Source organism: Equus asinus, chromosome 28 (assembly GCF_041296235.1).
Source record: "Equus asinus isolate D_3611 breed Donkey chromosome 28, EquAss-T2T_v2, whole genome shotgun sequence".
In the NCBI taxonomy this organism is placed as follows: domain Eukaryota; kingdom Metazoa; phylum Chordata; class Mammalia; order Perissodactyla; family Equidae; genus Equus; species Equus asinus.
In genome coordinates, this window is record NC_091817.1 from 34178724 (window position 1) to 34198683 (window position 19960).

At 38.6% G+C, this 19960-nt stretch overlaps 1 protein-coding gene across 2 annotated transcripts in view; it reads left to right on the forward strand.

Annotated features, from left to right (window-relative positions):
- SNTB2 (syntrophin beta 2) overlaps window positions 1–16912 on the forward strand; it is a 94187-nt gene extending 77275 nt beyond the window's left edge. For both annotated transcript variants that reach the window (XM_044760718.2, XM_014827724.3), the window contains 3 exons: window positions 3287–3483; window positions 10743–10927; window positions 13560–16912. In XM_044760718.2, the coding sequence (XP_044616653.2) occupies window positions 3287–3483; window positions 10743–10927; window positions 13560–13652 (475 nt within the window). In that variant the 3' untranslated portion in view covers window positions 13653–16912. The remainder of the gene's footprint in view (window positions 1–3286; window positions 3484–10742; window positions 10928–13559) is intronic.
- Window positions 16913–19960: the final 3048 nt, after the last annotated feature.

Consider the following 19960-nt stretch of genomic DNA (forward strand, 5'->3'; position numbering starts at 1 on the left):
TTTTACATTTAGATCTAAGATCCATTTGGAATTAATTTTTGTAAAAAGGGCAAAGTCTTCCAAAACAGAAAGCACCAGGCCCAGATGGATTCACTGGTGAATTCTACCAAACATTTAAGGAAGAAATTCCCTATAATCTCTTTCAGAAGATAGAAGCAGAGGGAATACTTCCTAACTCATCCTAAGAGGCTAGTATTACCCTAATACTGAAACCAGACAAAGACATTACAAGAAAGGAAAACTGCAGACCAATATCTCTAACGAACATAGATGGAAAAATCCTCAACAAAATATTAGCAAATTGAGTCCAAAAAAGTGTAGAAAGAATTATACACCATGACCAAGTGGGATTTATCCCAGGTATGCAAGGCTAGTTCAACATTCAAAAACCATTTAATATAATCCATCACATCAAGAAGGTAAAGAAGAAAAATTACATGATCGTACCAAGAGATGCAGAAAAAACATTTGACAAAATCCAACACCTGTTCATGATAAAAACTCTCGGTTAACTAGGAATAGAGGGGAACATTCTCCACTTGGTAGAAACTGTCAACAAAAAAAAACCTACAGCTAACATACTTAATGGTGAGAAACACACAGCTTTCCCACTAAGATCAGGTACAAGGCAAGGATGTCCCCTCTTGCCACTCCATTTCAACGTCATACTGGAAGTCCTTGCTAATGCAATAAGGCAAGAAAAGGAAGCAAAAGGCATACAGATTGAGAAGGAAGACATAAAACTACTTTTGTTTGGAGTTGACATGATCTTCTTTGTAGAAAATCCAAAAGAATCGACAGAAAACTTCTGGAACTAATAAGCAGTTATAGTAAGGTTGTAGGATACAAGGTTAATATACAAAAGTCAGTTGCTGGGTCTGGCCCAGTGGCGCAGCGGTTAAGTTCACATGTTCTGCCTCAGCAGTCCAGGGTTCGCCAGTTTGGATCCTGGGTGTGGGCGTACACACTGCTTGTCAAGCCATGCTGTGGCAGGTGTCCCACATAAAGTAGAGGAAGATGGGCATGGATGTTAGCTCAGGGCCAGTCTTCCTCAGCAAAAAGAGGAGGATTGGTGGCAATGTTAGCTCAGGGCTAATTTTCCTCAACAACAACAAAAAGTCACTTGCTTTCCTATATGCTAACAATGAATAAGTGGAATTTGAAATTAAAAACACAATGCCATTTACATTAGCACCCCCCAAAAAGAAATACTTAGGTATAAATCTAACAAAATATGTTCAAGATCTGTATGAGGAAAACTACAAAACTGTGATGCACAAAATCAAAGAGAAACTAAATAAATGGAGAGATATTCCATGTTCATGGATAGGAAGAATCAGTGTTGTAAAGTTATCACTTCTTTCCAAATTGATCTGTAGATTCAATGCAATCCCAATCAAAATTCTAGCAAGTCATTTTATGGATATTGACAAACTGATTCTAAAGTTTATAGAGACAGGAAAAGGACCCAGAACAGCCAACACAATATTGAAGGAGAAAAACAAAGTCAGAGGACTGACACAACCCAACTTCAAGATTTACTTTAAAGCTTCAGTAATCAAGACAGTGTAGTATTGGCAAAAGAATAGATAGATAGACCAATGAAACAGAATAGAGAGCACAGAAATAGATCCCTATAAATATAGAAAACTGATCTTTGACAACGGAGCAAAGGCAAATACAATGGAGCAAAGATAGTCTCTTCAACAAATGGTGCTAGAACAACTAGATATCTACATGCAAAAAAATGAATCTAGACACAGACCTTACACCATTCACAAAAATTAACTCAAAATGGATCATAGACCTAAGTGTAAAATGCAAAACTATGAAACCCCTAAAAGATAACATGGGAGAAAACCTAAATGACCTTGGATATGGTGATGCCTTTGTTAGATACAATACCAAAGACATGATCCATGAAAGAAATAATTGATAAGCCAGACTTCACTAAAATTAAAATTTTCTGCTCTTTGAAAGAGAAGACAAGCTACAGACTAGGTTAAAATATTTGGAAAAAACACATCTGATAAATAACTGTTATCCAAAATATACAAAGAACTCTTAAAGCTCAACAGTAAGACAACAAACAATGCAATCAAAAAATGAGCCAGGGACCTTAACAGACACCTCACCAAAGAAGATATACAGATGGCAAATAAGAATATAAAAATATGCTCCACATCCTATGTCATCAGGGAAATGCAAATTAAAACAACAATGACATACCACTCCACACTTATTAAAATGGCCAATATCCATAACACTGATGACACCAAATGTTGGTGAGGATGTGGAGCAATAGGAACTGTCATACATTGCTGGTGGGAATGCAAAATGGTACAGTCACTTTGGAAGACAGTTTGGCGATTTCTTGCAAACATACTCTTACCATATAAGCCAGCAGTCCTGCTCTGTGGTTTATGAATGGTGTAAATAAGTTCACACAGAGACCTGCACAAAGATATTTATAGCAGCTTTATTCATAATTGTCAACACTTGGAAGCAACCAAGATGTCCTTCAGTAATGAATGGATAAGTGAACTGTGGTACATCCAGACAATGAAACATTATTCAGTGCTAAAAAGAAATGAGCTATCAGGCTATGAAAAAACATGGAGGGAGCTTAAATGCATATTACTAAGTGAATGAAGCTGATCTGACAAGGCTTTATACTGTATGATTCCAACTATATGACATCCTGGAAAAGGCAAAACTATGGAGACAATAAAAAGAGCAATGGTTGCTGACAGAGGGGAAGGTTGAGTGGGCAGTGCACAGAAGGTTTTTAGGTATGATATTATAACGATGGATAGATATCATTATACATTTATGCAAACCTATAGAATGTACAACACCAAGAGTGAACCCTAAAGTAAGCAGTGGGCTTCAGGTGATTATGATGTAGGTTCATCCTTGGTAAAAAATGTACCGTTCTGGTAAGTGATATTGATAATAGAGGAGGCTATGCATGGATGGGGACTTATCATTTCCTAATAAAAATTGAATCTTTTTTTGATATGCACAGCCTCTTGGGAGCATAAAAAGCCAAGGGGAAATTGTGGCCTTGACCCATCCAGCCCACTGTTCTGCCTGTGATACCAGGGGTCATTTTATGGGAAAACAGAATGGTATCTACTTAAAAGATTACAATTTTGAAATGTACTTATCCAAAAACTGCTGGTGGCTTTTATAATGTTCTACTTGTTAGTCGGCATAAATTGCTGACATTTTCCCCTGACAATGCATTGATTACTTTTGATCTTTGTTCTGTTTGTGGTCCTAGATTGGTTCATTCTGGCTCCGGATGTCGATCACCCTCACTTGGGTCTGACCTTACCTTTGCTACCAGGACAGGCTCTCGGCAGGGCATTGAGATGCATCTCTTCAGGGTGGAGACACATCGAGATCTGTCAACCTGGACCAGGATACTTGTTCAAGGTTGCCATGCTTCTGCTGAGCTGATCAAAGAAGTCTCTCTAGGTATACATCGTGGCATTTCATTTCTAAGAGTAATTAAATGGAACTGTTATATTTTATTTTAAAGTAGAAACCATTATCATGTGTTCCAGACTTAAAAATGTTCTGAAATATGGCAGCTTAAAGTGATCATGATGGAAAGAAACCTAGTTTCTCTGTTTCAGTAGCAAAGTTTTCCTAAGCCTTGTACATGGCTCTGAACACGCTCATAACACAGATGGCAGTTTTACTGTTCATCATTTTAATCTGTATTTGATAGTGTAAAGATTTGTTTACTAAGTACTAGATTCATGGACCCTCTGTTTAAGAAGATTTGGAATCTAAGATTTGGATAAATATGAGCGTATCACAAAGCTAATGGCTATAAAAAAATAAAATATTTTGAAGAGGAGTTTTGCTTCAAAAGTTCAAAAATGTGTGCCTGATACTGAAATAAGCATCTAAAGGAAATAAGCCTGGTAGTCTCTTTCCATTGTTGAAGTGCCCTCTTGTGGCTAATACGTATGAATTTGGGGGCATGGTTTCATATGTATATATTTGTGTGTATGTATGTATGTATATATATATATATGTATATATTTTTCCAGAGTGCTTTTCATTTTAACAAGAAGAGAAAATAGTCAAAACAAAGAGACAATTAGAGTCTCTAATAGGTTTGAATTACATTGAGTATCTTGGCTGCAAGTTGGTTTACTTAATTTTGCTCCTGTTTTCTATATATCTTATTTTATAAATCTAGTTTTACAGAATTTATATAAACAGAGAAAATATTTTAAGAGCAGAATATCTTGTGATTTATCTTTCTTTCCATTGCTTTTGGAAAGTGAGGGATCTCCGTGGCTTTAGAACTGCATGGGCAGCATTTCCATGGGTCATCTTCTAACACTAGCACCAGGGGCAGTTTATTTTTTATGTTGTCAAAATGACACAATTCTTCAACTATTTAGGACTTGCTGATTATTTCCCTCACAACCACAATGATGATTCAAGCAATGACACCAATAACTAGTAAGACCTTCAGCTAGATTCTGCCAGAACCACACATCCACACTGTCTTTCTCACTTGTCTATCTCCCACCCATTTTCTCTATGGAGTGGTTGATTACAACATTAAGGGCTGTGGGGTTCTGGTTTTTATTTTGGCCACAGAATGTGCTTTCTGGGATTGGCATGTCCTCAGTGTGAAAGTTTGTGATGCTCTGTGTTCCTGTGGGGACTCCAAGAGGTCAGCCAGCACTCTCCTCAGGCCCTTCACTGACATCTGGGGTCACCATATCTTCTTCGAGGATTCATAGAGATATGCTTCCCAAAACAAAGAATGCAACTTGGATTTTTAACATTTTTAACTTTTGTGTTGTTTCTGTGGTGTCTGGCAGCTAAACTTCATATTGCAGGAAATCAAAATCTATCCAGTCCCTGGCTCACAGTTGTTTAAATACAGATGGCTTGAGGAGAGGGAGAATAAGAACCAGCTGGTTCCTTATATTTCTACATAGACAAAAGAAACATATTTTTTGGTAATTTTGAACTTTTTTGTTCTCATTCATAGCTGTATTTTAATATTACCTTGGTAATGCTTTCATTTCCACTATTCAGGCCAACTTATGTACTTACTAATCACTTACTCTGTATTTAGAGCTGTGCCAGATATATTAAACTGGCTGAAGGTAAACCACTTTGTGAGAGCCAGGAGTCCTTTAAAATGTGTTTGGGGCCAGCCCTGTGGCTGAGTGGTTAAGTTGTGAGTGGTTAAGTTCGTACACTCTACTTCGGCAGCCCGGGGTTCACTGGTTTGGATCCTGGGCACGGACCTAACACTGCTAGTCAAGCCATGCTGAGGCAGTGTCCCACACAGAGGAACTAGAAGAACCTACAACTAGGATATGCAACTATGTACTGGGGGGCTTTCGGGAGAAAAAAAAGAGGAAGATTGGTAACAGATGTTAGCTTAGGACCAATTTTCCTCCAAAAGAAAATGTGTTTGTGTGTGTATGTGTGCACCCGTGAGTGTGTGCACTTAGTCCGTTATGTCTTAATATGTGTGTACTCGGTGTGCACATCCACATATATACATACATACGTACACACATAACCCAACATGTCCTTCAGATGCATGTTACCACCTTCTGTTAAATTGCTGGGGAATTCAGAAAGGTTTCTTTAAAACCGTAATTTTATGGGGCCAGCCTCGTGGTCTAGTGGTTAAGTTCGGCATGCTCCACTTCCGTGAACCAGGTTCAGTTCCCAGGCACCAACCTACACGATTCGTCAGCCATGTTGTGGCGGCGAACCACATACAAAATAGAGGAAGATTGGCACAGATGTTAGCTCAGGGCTAATCTTCCTCAGGGGAGGAAAAAAACTAGTTTTGGCACATTGTACCACATAGTCAGATATTTATGGCCTACAGAAAGTCAGGAAGTTGACAAAAAGAAATCAGTTAAGTTCTGTTCCTTGTCTCATGTATTTTGGTTATAGTTAAATTTCATTGACTACCTACAAGATTTGACTAGTGAATGCAATACATGATCTTCATAATGTTCATTTAGTTTTAAACCTTTATTAGATTATAGTTATAGTAGAATTGATCAGTGATCCCTCTGGTACACAAGGACTTTTTCCTTCTAGCAAATATAAACTTCAAGATGCCTAGGCAGAGAATGCAGTTAACTCCCTCAGGTACACAAAACCATTTTCCATGTGTCATAATATGTCAAAATTTGAAAATGCATATATGTGTGTAGTTGTTTGAACTTTAATAAGTATGCTTTTAAAGGCTTAATTTCATCATACCAATTACCCAAGCTGTTAAAGTTTTTAAATCATACAAGAACTTTATGAAGATAATTTATATTTCTATAGCTTTGGTGATATGAAGACTAAGAAGTAGAAGATACAGGTAGGAGTTTTATTAATAAATATGCAGAAAATCTGCCAGAGGAGAAGAAAAATGGGCATTTTAAAGTGTTTATATTGTTAGCATATATGAGGAAAGAGTTTCACCATGTTCTCAATTTCATAGAAATTCTCTTGAATCCCTTTTTATTCATCTACTTGGCAAATACTGATTGAGTATGTGTATACTCTGTGCTTTTACTGGCTATACGAAAATAAATAAGGTAGGTGTAGCCCCTGCCTTTGAAATAGGAAGGACAGAAACGGACAGAATAAGGACAGAGTCAGGGTTGTTATAAGTCATAAATGTGAGCTACATGTATCCTCTAACCCTAATACACAACCTTCTAAGGCAAGTTCTATTACCTCCATTTTCAACATGAAAGAACCGGAGGTGGGCCGGCCCCATGGCCAAGTGGTTAAGTTCGCATGCTCTGCTTCCGCAGCCTGGCGTTTTGCTGGTTCAGATCCTGGGCGCGGACATGGCACTGCTCATCAGGCCATGCTGAGGCGGCGTCCCACATGCCACGACTAGGCCTCACAACTAAAATATATACAACTATGAATGGGGGGGCTTTGGGGAGAAAAAGCAGAAAAAAAAAAAAAGATTGGCAACAGCTGTTAGCTCAGGTGCCAACTTTAAAAAAAAAAAAAAAAGAATGGGGGTTAGTGTGGCTGTGACTTGAATTGAGGTCTTTTTGACTCCAAAACCAGTGCCTTGAGCCCTGACATTTCCTTCTCTAAATAACTCATTCTTTTTGTGTGTGTGAGGAAGATTGGCCCTGAGCTAACATCTATTGCCAATCTTCCTCTTTTTGCTTGAGGAAGATTGTCTCTGAGCTAACATCTGTGCCAGTCTTCCTCTATTTTTTGTATGTGGGACATCACCACAGCATGGCTTGATGAGCAGTGTGTAGGTCCACACCCAGGATCCAAACCCATGAACCCTAGCCCACCGAAGCGGAGTGCACGAACTTAACCACTATGCCACTGGGCCAGCCTCCAAAATGGCTCATTCTCATGACCAGATTAAACTCCTGGAGGACATATAGTATCAATTTCTCTTAATTCATTAAATGAACAAATATTTACTGAGTATTTTATTATTTACAAAGTGCTGTGCTTTGTAATGAGAGAAATAAAAATAAATAAGACCTGCTTCATGGCTTTGACCAAATAGCTATAAGAAAGGAACATAGTCATGTTCTTTTTTGTAACCCTGGGTGTGATTAGCCCATTGATTATACTTGATCACTGGCTTTTCCTGTGTGCAGTAACAGAGAATGTTGCCCCAGCCTTTCTCTTAGAGACTCCTGGGCAGTCAGGCCAGCTTGAACCTGCAAACGCTTCTGGGTTGTTCTGGAAGGCCAGGAGGAACCCAGGATGACATGGTCCTGCAGGTGCTAAAGTGTCTTGCTAGAAACACTAGAGCCCCCCCCAGAGCCCTCCTACCAAGTAACTGGTCCCAGAACAGCAGAAGCAGGATTTGCAGCATAGAATTTTTGACATTAGGGTCCTTGTCCTTCATGATACACTGGTAACCACCAGCAGTGTCTCATTTAAAAAGACACAAAGTAGAAAACATAGGTTGTATTAACCTGTCTTCAGCTTGCTGTAACACTAATAGATTTATTGTTAGTTAATGAGCCCTTTTTCCTCTTAGCTTTACTAAATCTTTTACTATTAGGGAGCTGCTTAGAAAGTGATTTTTAATGTATGTCATTTCACTCAACAATATCCCCTTGGTCTGAAAAAGCCAATATCCCCTCCACTTAGCAGATTGCGAAGTAGTAGCCAGGGCAGTAGAAGGAAAACTAGGGCGGGCGAAGATGGTGATGTCATGGAAGAGTATTTCAAGGAGAGGAATGGAAGTAGGGTTAAATGTATCATTTGGGATGGTTTAGGCTGAAAATAATAGAAAATGCCCTCTAAAACTAGATTAAATATTAAAGAAATGTATTATCTTACAAAAAAGAAAGAGAGACAGCAAGAGTAAAAGAGGGGGAGGTCTTCTCTTCCCAAGCATAGTTCTTTTCAGTCTGACTGAGCCCATTTGGTTCATATGGACCAACAAAAATCACCAGGGAAAAGCCATGCTCTGGTTGTCCCAGAGCCTATCTTCCCTGGAACACATTAGGAGAGAGTAGAAACCTGGATAAAATTGAGGTTTAGCTGTAAAGGAAGAATGGAGAAATAAAAGCTGGGTAGACGGCCAACAATGAGTACTATAGGTATCAAGATGAGGGCTGAAGAAGCAGGTCAGATTTAGCAACGTGGAGGTAATGGTGCCCTTGGGGAGAGATGCTTAGTGGTGTAATGGCAGTGGCAGGTTGCAGAGGGCCCCAGATCCTCTCCCATCAGAATAGGGCCACTTCTCACAGGTGCCTGCCCTGCACACACATGTACACACTCTCTCTCTCTCTCTGTCTGTCTCTCTCTTGTTAAATCAGAGTCAGAGGCTTATTTCTCTTTGGTTCATCACTCCTGAGACCCTCTGAGGGTGAGAGGTGGCAGGTACTTAATCACCATTGCCTCAACTGTTTTTATATACTATTTAGGGAGAAACCATTTAACTAAGACTATTAGGCACAACATTTTTATGGCCAGTTATACTCTCGTTCAAAATTATTTGGTATTATCTATAAGTTTTAAACTAAAACAAACTCAATTCTAAACCTAAACGTATTCAGTATGACGTTTACTTCTCCTTTTCAAGGATTGTGGTAAGCATAAAAAATATTCTTTGTAATTTTTAAAGTAATACACACAGACACTGACATTTGCTTTCCTTTCCTTCCCTCCTGAGGGAAACAATCCTAAAGAGAACATGTAAGAAATCTCTTATACGACAAGCTTGTTGGGGGGTTAATGGTTTGCCTTTGCCAGCTGTGATCACCTGATCTTGCCCCCCTAGGGACACACTGTAGGCAGAAATACTCGCCTGCCTGCACTGTACCTTCTCTGCCAGTGCTGCAGGGACTTGGGTGGATCCTTGTTCTTTGAACTTTTCATTTCCAGATTAGAACTGACCCCTCTCTTCTCAACAGATCTCAATACCCTTGACTATGCTATAGCTTCAGGGATGTTAATAGAATAAATTCTCTTGAAAACTGTACCCTGGTTGCATTGATTGGGATCAGTCTATTCTTCCTCCAAACCCCTCAGCCATTCATTTAGAGATTATCACATTGGGATCCTTCTCCAGGTAGTTAATTTTTTCCATATTTCCCTGTAAGGTTCCTTTTCTGAGGATAACTAATATTCAAAGTCCATCATCCAAAACTCTCTTCTTTGAGTAGTGCTGAGAAGGGACACTGCCAATATTTGTTATTCCTTTCCCTTATTTCCTAAATATATCAGCTGCCTTGACTAATTGAATGTTTTTGCATGTCCAGCGAAAGAGTACATTGGTCTGAGTATGAGGACTTGCTTGTTTGGGAACCATTCTTTCTGTTTAAAGTGACCAAGGATAGCTTGACTCTGATCCCTTAGGTGATTTGAAGTTTGGCTCTCAGAGGTTTGTCTTAATTCCCAGGTCTCACAGGGCCTCTCACGTAGCCCCTGTAGTAACAACAAAAAATTGTGCTCAAATGTTAGTAAAACAGGAACTTCACCAGTCTTGAGAGAAGACATTTGCCAGTCTTACGGATCAAAGTTTTTTTGTCTTATCAACTCAGATACATCCTTTGAATTTTGTCTTTAATAGGACTGACTATATGACTTTTGCTGACTATAGCTTTTACCCTTGATAAACATTATCTTTATCCTCTTCCCAAATACCAACCAAACCATGTTACTGCCCCTGAAAGACATCTCTGCCTTTTCTCCTTTGGTTATTCCTTCTTCTTGCCTACTTGAAACCTTCTTCCTATTTCTCACTGCCTGTCCACTTTGACCTATTCTTTAGGGCCTATCTGAATTCCATCTCCTCCAGGAAACATTTCCTTGACTTTGCCTTATTCAGTTTGGTGTTTAGTCATGTTTTATACATTCTACCTTACACAGTTAGGGATTTCATGTTTATCTCTGTTCATTTATGAGGTCCTTGAGAGCAGGGACCATGCCTCTTACTTCTCGAGTACCACACACAGCCTACTGCCAGCACAAGTGTACAGCTGATACTCACTGAATTGAACTGAATCAGCTCAGACGTCAGGAGACTTATGATAACTTCTTCCTCATTTCAATCAAGATGTTGACTTGAGTAACCAAAACAGAACTCCCTATAGGAGGTTCCAAGTAGATTAGGTATCACATATTCTCAAGAAAAGATTCTTATTCCTTTTTTGAAGTCAGAAGATTCCTTTTTACACTTGGTAACTGAAGTAGGAACTTTATTAATGGTGCTTTTTGCTTGTCTTCAACAGGCTGCACGTTAAATGGCCAAGAGGTAAGACTCAATGTCCATTATGAAAATGGGTTCACTATCTCCAGGGAAAATGGAGGTTCCAGCAGCATATTGTATCGCTACCCCTTTGAAAGGCTGAAAATGTCTGCTGATGATGGCATCAGAAATCTGTATCTGGATTTTGGTGGTCCTGAGGGAGAACTGGTAAGAGTGTTTCTGGAAAACATGTTTATTCTAATTGATATTCTCATTCTTTGTCATTGCTTCTTATCTTTTGTATAAAAAATTATGGACTGATAGTCCATTTGGAGCCAGGAAATTGTTCTTCAGTTTTCAAGATGCATTGGGTATGGGTTTGGGTTTTTTTTTCCTTTTCCCCACATTAGGAGATCATTCCCTTTTTTAAAAGTTTTGTTTGAATGTTAGAAAGAAAAAAATAGCCTTTTAAGAAACAGGCTTTTATCTAATAAAAGATATAAAATACTAAAGCTGGCAAACTTAAATAAATTCTGTCCATTGCTATTATCAGCAGTTTGTTGGAATGAGAGTTAAAAGTAACAGAGTAGGGGCTGGCCCCGTGGCCGAGTGGTTAAGTTTGCACGCTCTGCTTCAGAGGCCCAGAGTTTCACGGGTTTGGTTCCTGGGCACGAACATGGCACTGCTCATTAGGCCATGCTGAGGCGGCATCCCACATGCCACAACTAGAAGGACCCACAACTAAAACAAAATATACAACTGTGTACTGGGGGGATTTGGGAAGAAAAAGCAGGAAAAAAAAAAGAAGATTGGCAACAGTTGTTAGCTCAGGTACCAATCTTAAAGAAAAAAGGGGGCTGGCCCCATGGCACAGCAGTTAAGTGCGTACGTTCTGCTTGGCGGCCCGGGGTTCGCTGGTTTGGATCCTGGGTACAGACATGGCACTGCTTGTCATGCCATGCTGTGGCAGGTGTCCCACATATAAAGTAGAGGAAGATGGGCACAGATGTTAGCTCAGGGCCAGTCTTCCTCAGCAAAAAGAGGAGGACTGGCAGCAGATGTTAGCTCAGGGCTAAACTTTCTCAAAAGAAAAAAAAAAAGAAAGAGTGACTTGATTGTTACAGAAATTTTACTGATCAGAAAAAAAGATACAGAGATATGTCCACAGAGCCATCCTCTTTTTTGACCTCCTTGTGCTTTAAAGGAAATATCAATGGGAATTCCTGATTCCCCTTAGAAAAGTAGAGAAGTATGTTGAGTATACTTCAGAAATCATAAATTATTATAAAGGAGTAAACTAATGCCTTTTCTCTCTTATCAGTATTGAGCCAGTTCAAGTCTTATCATATGTGAAATCTTATGTCTGTGGACACAGTCACAGTAGGTGTAAATCTGGAAAACAGAATCTTGAAATTTTAGAACTGAAAGAGATCTTAGAGATAACATCGTTCAACCTGAAAATGAGAAAACTGTGGCTAGAAGTCTTATTTTAAATGATGAACCTTTAGGAAACTATGGATAGGCCATGGACCAGGGCTTTTCAAAAGCTTGAAGCATTAGAGAGAATTAAATGCTTCTCTCTATTAAATTAACTTGTATTAAATTAACCAATTATTAATAGCAGTTGCCACTTAGCAAGCCAAGTGTTAGATTATTCCTGGCTATTTACATATTTTTAATCCCTGCTTTATATTTAATATATACAAAGTTTAGTGATGAAATTAGTGCTTTGTAGTTTATATTTTTAATAAAGTTGTATTTTTCTTTAAAAGGCATAGTTAAGGGCTGGCCTGGTGGTGCAGCAGTTAAGTTCACACGTTCCGCTTTGGCTGCCAGGGTTCGCTGGTTCAGATTCTGGTGCGGACATGGCACCGCTTGGCAAGCCATGCTGTGGTAGGCATCCACATAGAAAGTAGAGGAAGATGGGCACGGATGTTAGCTCAGGGCCAGTCTTCGTCAACAAAGAGGAGGATTGGTGGCAGATGTTAGCTCAGGGCTAATCTTCCTCAAAAAAAAAAGAAAGGCATAGTTAAGTAAGCTACGTCCTATTCCTGGTCTCTGTTATCAGTGCCAACATTTAATGAACCACTTAACTCATACAGCCTGACCCCAGATTTCTTGGGTTTTTTTTGTTCTGTTTTGTTTTGGTGAGGAAGATTGTTGCTGAGCTAACATCTGTGCCAATCTTCCTCTATTTTATATATGGGACACCACCACAGCATGGCTTGATGAGTGATGTGTAGGTCCGTGCCTGGCATCGGAACCTGTGAACCCCAGGCTGCTGAAGCCTAAGAAGTTCACCACTATGCCATTGGGCTGGCCCCATAACCCCAGATTTCTTTGTTCACCTGGTGCCAGCTGTCCAAATTAGAAGCGTGTGCTTAGGAAGGTATAACTAGCCCTCCTAACTAGCCTCAAGACTTGTCATTCCCACCACAAACCTATAAGGGGTGTCAAAAGTCATATCCATAGGTGGTCACACTTCAGCTGAGTTCACTGTGGTTCCCCTGGGAAATATAATTACAATTAATGGTGTCCATGTAGGATATTGCTCTTTCTTTTACATCCTCTGCTTTTTGGTTCTTCCTACCAGGCATTATGGGACCTAGTGCACTACCAGTTGTATCCTAATTGTGGATCTGAAACTTCCTACTAGTGTTTAATTATGACATGGAATAACCTTACTTCACAGTACACGTTCATTTGTGGCTTTAAGTTCCAAAGAGTTTCCATAAATCTGACACATTCTTTATCCAAGTTCTTCTTAAGTGGAACATCATGTCTAGATGTGTTTATTTTGCCTGTTTGTTTATTAAAGTGTCTGCATATGGTAGTGACAATTACTGTCCTTTCTCCACAGACCATGGACCTGCACTCTTGTCCAAAGCCGATTGTATTTGTGTTGCACACATTCTTGTCGGCCAAAGTCACTCGCATGGGACTGCTTGTATGAGCAGCAGAATATCAGAAAAGAGCCTTGAATGTCACAAGAAGTATTTCCACCTCAAAAAAAAAAAAAAAAAAGCACAAAAAGAAAGCTCTTTGCTCTCTCCTCCAGCACAGTGCCTTGACAAGGACCTGCAAATCACTGCTGAACCGTAACCATGTTTAAAGAAGAGCCTGCCTTTCACAAGCTACCTTGGCCAGAAATTCTAAGACTCTAATAAGCTCCAAAAGGAAGCTATTGATTTATTGTCTAGTTTCCTAATGTGGTTTCTAAGTAATTAGGTTTATTTCCCATGTTAAGAAGGGTGGCTCATTGTTTTTCTTTTTGGACATAATCAAATATCCAAGAGTTGTTTTCTTTTTCTTCTTCCTATAGGATTTGTTTCAGGTTTAGACCTGATCTCTTGCTTAGGATGACTGTCTCTTCCCAGGTGCTAGTTTGCAGCAGCTCGCTATGTTTCTTGGTCATTCCAGATAGGTTGTACACTTTGTTGGAGTTTACTATCCTCACTTGCTCCTTCCACCCTAGGAAGTCCTTGAATTGCCTCACCAAAGCATTCTTCCATCTGTCCTGGCTCTCGCTACATCCCATTCTGGCCATCACTTCCCACTGTGTCACAAGCTTTGCCACTCATAAGTGCTAACTTTAGGATTTAGAACTTGTGAAATTTGATTTGCCTTGCCTTCCCCTCCCTTTCTAGTGATGACCAAGTTGAAAAATGTGTTGGAAACCACTGCTTTGAAGGAAAAGTTTTGCTTATTTTAGATTTTTCTGATTTTATCTTTGGTAGGAGCCAGGGGATGTTATAAGATTTATTTTAAAGGAAAATCCTCATTGTAGCCTAAGCCATTTTTTATTGCTTACCAAATGTGCCTTTGGTTAGGGTTAGTGGAGCTTTATTAGTCACTGTTTGAATAACTGGATATCACTGCCATTCCAGGGAGATCATCTATCCTAGTTTTGAGGAATAGTCTTTGAGGTGGGTTTCCTTAGTGGTATCTTTTCTAGTGGGCAGATCTCTTTGAGGAAGATAAATCCTGGCGTGCCAGCTTGTTTAAAGAGTACTTTGTGGGTGAAGCCAGCTCTTCAGCACAAACATCATGTCAAGTTACTTTGGGCTGTGTGTGCCCATGCAGGATCCCAGCTCTGCCTCTCTCCCTTTGTGGCAGAAGAGTGGCATGGACAAGCAGCTGCTAATTCAAGACTCAGTGTTGGCTTAGTAATGCATCCTGCAGTGGGCAGGGTGACAAGACCATGGAACAGCTACCTGGGTTTTGCTAAGCATTGCCAGATATCATCACACTCACTTGTTTTTCCTAATTATGAAGGAGGTATATATCTGAAAACATTTAAAATAGTCTAATAGCTATATAAAATGTCAAGATTAGCAAAGTCCCTAGATCTGCAAGGAAAGGTAACATTGACTTGGATGTTCTCTGTGCCCCTCTGTGCCCTCTGAAGAAAGGTCTAGGAGTAGTTCTCATTTACTAGGTTTATCAGGAGTGCCATAAGAGGATGTGAGCACTACAGATGGTGAAGGAGGATAGCACTCCAAATAAGAAACACACACACACCCACGTCCACACACAACTATATATGCAAAACATGAGCTGTTTGATTTGAGTGCAGACTGACCTACAGGTGAGATATGTGAAAGAGCAGACTTGTGAGCGAGAGAGTTCTAGTTAGACATTGTAACCCCGTTGTCTTTCCTCTGCCCAGAAGTTAGTCGTCCTTCCCCATATACAGTGAGAGTAACCATATGTAGAGGCTGGAGAGAGGTGTTCTTTCCCCGGCTCCAATCCCAAAAAGAATTTTCTGATCCACTTAAAACTGGAAGTTGAAATCTAGACTAGAATGTGTCTTTCAAGAGCTTTTTATGTTTTGAAAATTCATAACCCTAATTTGGTTCCATCTGGGATAAGTTTGCAAGTCAAGAAAGAAAAAAATATATATCTTGAAGGTCCAGCTGTGATTTCTGGAAACAGAATTTCAACACATAATACCCTCAGATAAGGGAGCTGAGACACTGTTTGCAGTAAGAGTATTATTAATGTAAGAAGTTGAACGATGCAGTCACAGACTTTTGCAGCAAAGCCATTTGGTTGAGGTTTTCTGTATTAGTGTGAAAGGCTAAGCACTGAGAAGATTTTCAGGGGGAACTTCTGAGCCGCCCTGCTCATTAGTTATATAAAATGGATCTGCACAAAAAGTGATTAAAATGTGGGCAGGAGAGGTAAGGCATGTGTGCCTTTCCACTCATTTTGCTCAAGCTTAAACTGTCATGGATAGCACCAAGGTCTGTAGGGTTTTTAATATCTTTTGAGTCTTGATGTGAAATGAAAGTGTATGGGAGGTTTCCTTTGACCACTAGCACCCCAAGAGCAAGAGCCCTTAAGCTGCTTGTTTAATATACTTCAACAGCTTTCCAATCATGGGTGACCAGGTTGTTCTTCAATTAAGTGTGTTTGTGGGATTTTCAAGCCACAAATGAAGTGCTTTTTATGAATAGGACAACCTTGATAAATATATTTTGTATTTAGATGCCAAAATATGGCAAATTATTTTCAAATGATAACAAAAATGGGCATTTTTGATATTTCACATCTTTTATAGAACAGCTGACTTTTCATTTTGAATTACGAAAATTGTTGAGAATGTCGTGGGCTTCCATGTCTAGAATGGAAAGAAAACTGCAGAGTAGCGTCCCCCTCTTTCTGACGGACCACTTCCTGTGTCCCCCGAAACCTGAGGCTTAGACATCTTCTCCATATTCCACACAGATGCCTATTAGCAGCCAATTGGGGTGTGAAAATTCTTCCTCCTCCTTCCCTAAAACTTCTCCCTTTCCTCTCCAAAAAAAGATGAAAAGGCAAGGAACCAAAGAAAAAGAAAATACTCAGTTATTCTTTTTCTGAAAAAGGTAACTTCTTTCCTGAAATCATCAAATAGACCTTACCTGGAAATTAGTATCCAATATTTTATATGAAGAAATACTTTAATGTATGTTTATGCAGTATTTATTGGATAGTTGTAACTGTAAACTCACCTACCTAGTAGACAGAGTTTCAGGTTAAATATTGGGACATGTACAGGCCATCTAAAATATTACTTTAAATGTCATTCACCTATTTTAAAGCCATGTTTTAGCACTTTTTAGGCTAGGTAAAGTCTGATAGTGCCTGTTTTAATCATCTGTACTCTCACAAACTTTGTTATTGAAACTTACTGCATGGCAGGAGACGTTGAATTATTTATTTCTTATATTTTTATAAGTGGAAAATCTCTCTAACCAACAAATGATTAAAGTTGTTACTGATTGTTTGTTTTCTTAACTTATCCTCCTAAGCAGAATGGTAACAAAGCCTTTTTTCAGCTGATTAAATGCACTTAGCTAACAAACCAAAATGTATTCTTTAAGAAAAAATTAAACTGTGTGGAATCTGGACAAGATTATGTTTCTCCCAGAAAAACAGGTTTCACTGTAAATTATTTTGATGGACAAAAGTGTGACCACTTTTGAGAAAAGGTTATGATGGAGTTTTTTTTTAATTTTGTGAGAACCTCCAGGTCTTCTTGTTTAATTTATATGCATGTGGATATATTTGTATGTTTTCAAAAACATGAAAGAATCTCCATATTTTTTAATGCAAATTATCTGGTAAGCTGCTATGCAAATTCTGTTAAAAGCCCTACCTACTTAAAGAGTTAAACATTTTTGAAGCTTTCAGGGAAGACCTGTAGACTTAAGCACTTTCTCTGCTTTTTTATATCTTATCTTGAACACAACGCTGAATTATGTTCTTATTATTTTCACTTGTTATAAGCTATTGACTGTACGTAATCTTTAAGCCATCCAGATATCCAGCATGTATTTCCATGTTGCTGCCATCCACTATTGATGCCATGAATGAAATGGCTGGTTAGAAAACCAAAGGTCGTCTTTTTTCAATCCCTAATGAGGTAAAATGCCAGATCTCTTTGGTCTCTAAGCATATTGCTCTGGTCAGATCTGAATATCTCTGTAAGGAAAAGAGAAATATTTAAATTTAGAATTCTGCTTAAACTTTAAGTTAAATTTGACTATAGTCATATTCATTCTTCTTATCTATCTCTATCAGGTATATTTTGTGCCAGGTAGTATTATATTTTACCTTGAGTTTGGAAATCTTTCAGTTAAATTTGAAATGTTATTGTGGCTATTTTTTTCCCTCCTAAAGATGAAAGCAGAGGAGTCTTCCATCTGCTGCCATTCTCACTCTGTGTCCCTATTTTTTAATTGCTTGGAAATCTAGAATTATTTTCACTTTCTATATACTGTCTTTAAAAACCGACAGCAGCAGTTTTCCCCCTTGCCCTGCCTTTTCAAAGTTATATCTTTCACTGTGCTGAGTATATAGACACTCAATAAATGTGTGATGATAGACAGTTCTAAAATAATTGTGCTATATATCAGGATTATGTCTTTTTGAGCAATATAGCTATTCTATGGTGTAATGATATTAAGTGAACTTTATTTTACACTAGTAATAGACTGCTTAAGTGACTGATTTGAAATCCTTTCTCTAAATATATATATATATATCTGGCAGATCAGTGATACAAGTTCATCCTACTAAAGGACAGAATTTCAGGTTAAAGAAAGTACAATAAATAGGCACATAGAGCATATCTGTTTTCTTATCTCTCATTGACACCAGCTAAACTGCCAACTGGAAGAATAGTTGTTATGTATTAACTCGAAAAAATATTTCAACAAGATTTCTCCTTTTGTTTCAAAACTGATGAACTTTAATCTCTTGCCACTTCCTTATTCTTCCTTTCCACTTCAGGTGACTGAACCAAAGCATATTCTGGTTTTAAAAGTGAATCTACATTGCATTTGATGTAATGCATCAGTATGCCGTTTGCAAATGATTACCTGCTCTTCAATGAACATTTAATTATATTCAACAAAAATCTACCATATGAACTATAATCCTTGAATTGCTCCAAAATAGATTGGTTGAAACTAAAAAGCTATAGTAGAGAAATGATACTTTGTTATATTGTAAGATTAGGTATCCTGGTAGATTTCTGACTTCTGAGCCCTCTAAGTACCTTAGTCAGTTTTGTAGTCATCTTACTTCCATGCCATTGACACAAATGCTTTTTAGTTTTTGAGTCCCTCTTTATCTCAGTCACATGTACACCCTTGGAACCTGATTGTTCTATCCCCTCTTCCAAAGTGATAGAAGTCTCTTATGAATAGACAAAAGGTTCTTTGGAGAAATGTTGAAACTGCAAGGCTAATTAATGATATATTAATTCATGTATTCTTTCATCTAATGAGCATTTATGAATGTACAGTTCTTCAGAGGCACTCTGGAGGGTCCAAAAGAAAGTTCCTGCCCTCAAGTAGCACATAACATAATCTCTTATGTCTCAATCACACCATGCCATCTATTTATCAACCAGTGGTTAAATAATTAACCACTTCATATTTTCACTGAAGTATATCTTTAGTTCTGCTCATCTGGATATTTAAAAGGATAGTTGGTCTTTGGTCCATGCCAGCATGAAAGAACTCAAACACATTTAAGTAGATTGGTCTTTTCATTATGCATAATTTTTTTTTTTTTTTTGAGGAAGATTAGCCCTGAGCTAACATCTACCACAAATCCTCCTCTTTTTGCTGCAGAAGACTGGCCCTGAGCTAACATCCATGCCCATCTTCCTCTACCTTTTTCTATATGTGGGATGCCTGCCACAGCATGGCTTGACAAGTGGTGCAGCACACCCCGGGCCACCAAAGCAGAATGTGCGAACGTAACCTCTGTGCCACCGGGCTGGCCCCATGCATAACTTTTTTAACGCAAAATTAGACTTTAGTTTGGGAAGGAGAACACTATAGAATATCCTTTCCTTAGTAAGATGAGTCACAACAACAAAAATTAAGCTCTATTGCACAAAGTGGATCACTGAGAAAGTCTTTTTAAAAAATGTTTAACTATAAATCAGCAAAGCTGAATGTATATTTCATTTACCCCCTGTTTCTAAACTGTGCTGACACATTCATTTCCACATTTATACCCTTTAAATATCTCATTTGCTGAAAGTCCTTGCATGTGGTAGATGGAGTATTTCTCAATAACGAGAGGTAAAAATGAAGATATTTAAAACTTTGCAAAATTCCAGTTATTCTAGAACACTCTGGCATTCAAACTCACTAAAAAGGATGTCTAAAGAAAATCAGAGAGGTTGATTGAATGTTTCCATAATTTTCATACCATAATAGTCCCTTTCTATCCAGCTTACCTTCCATTTACCACTAG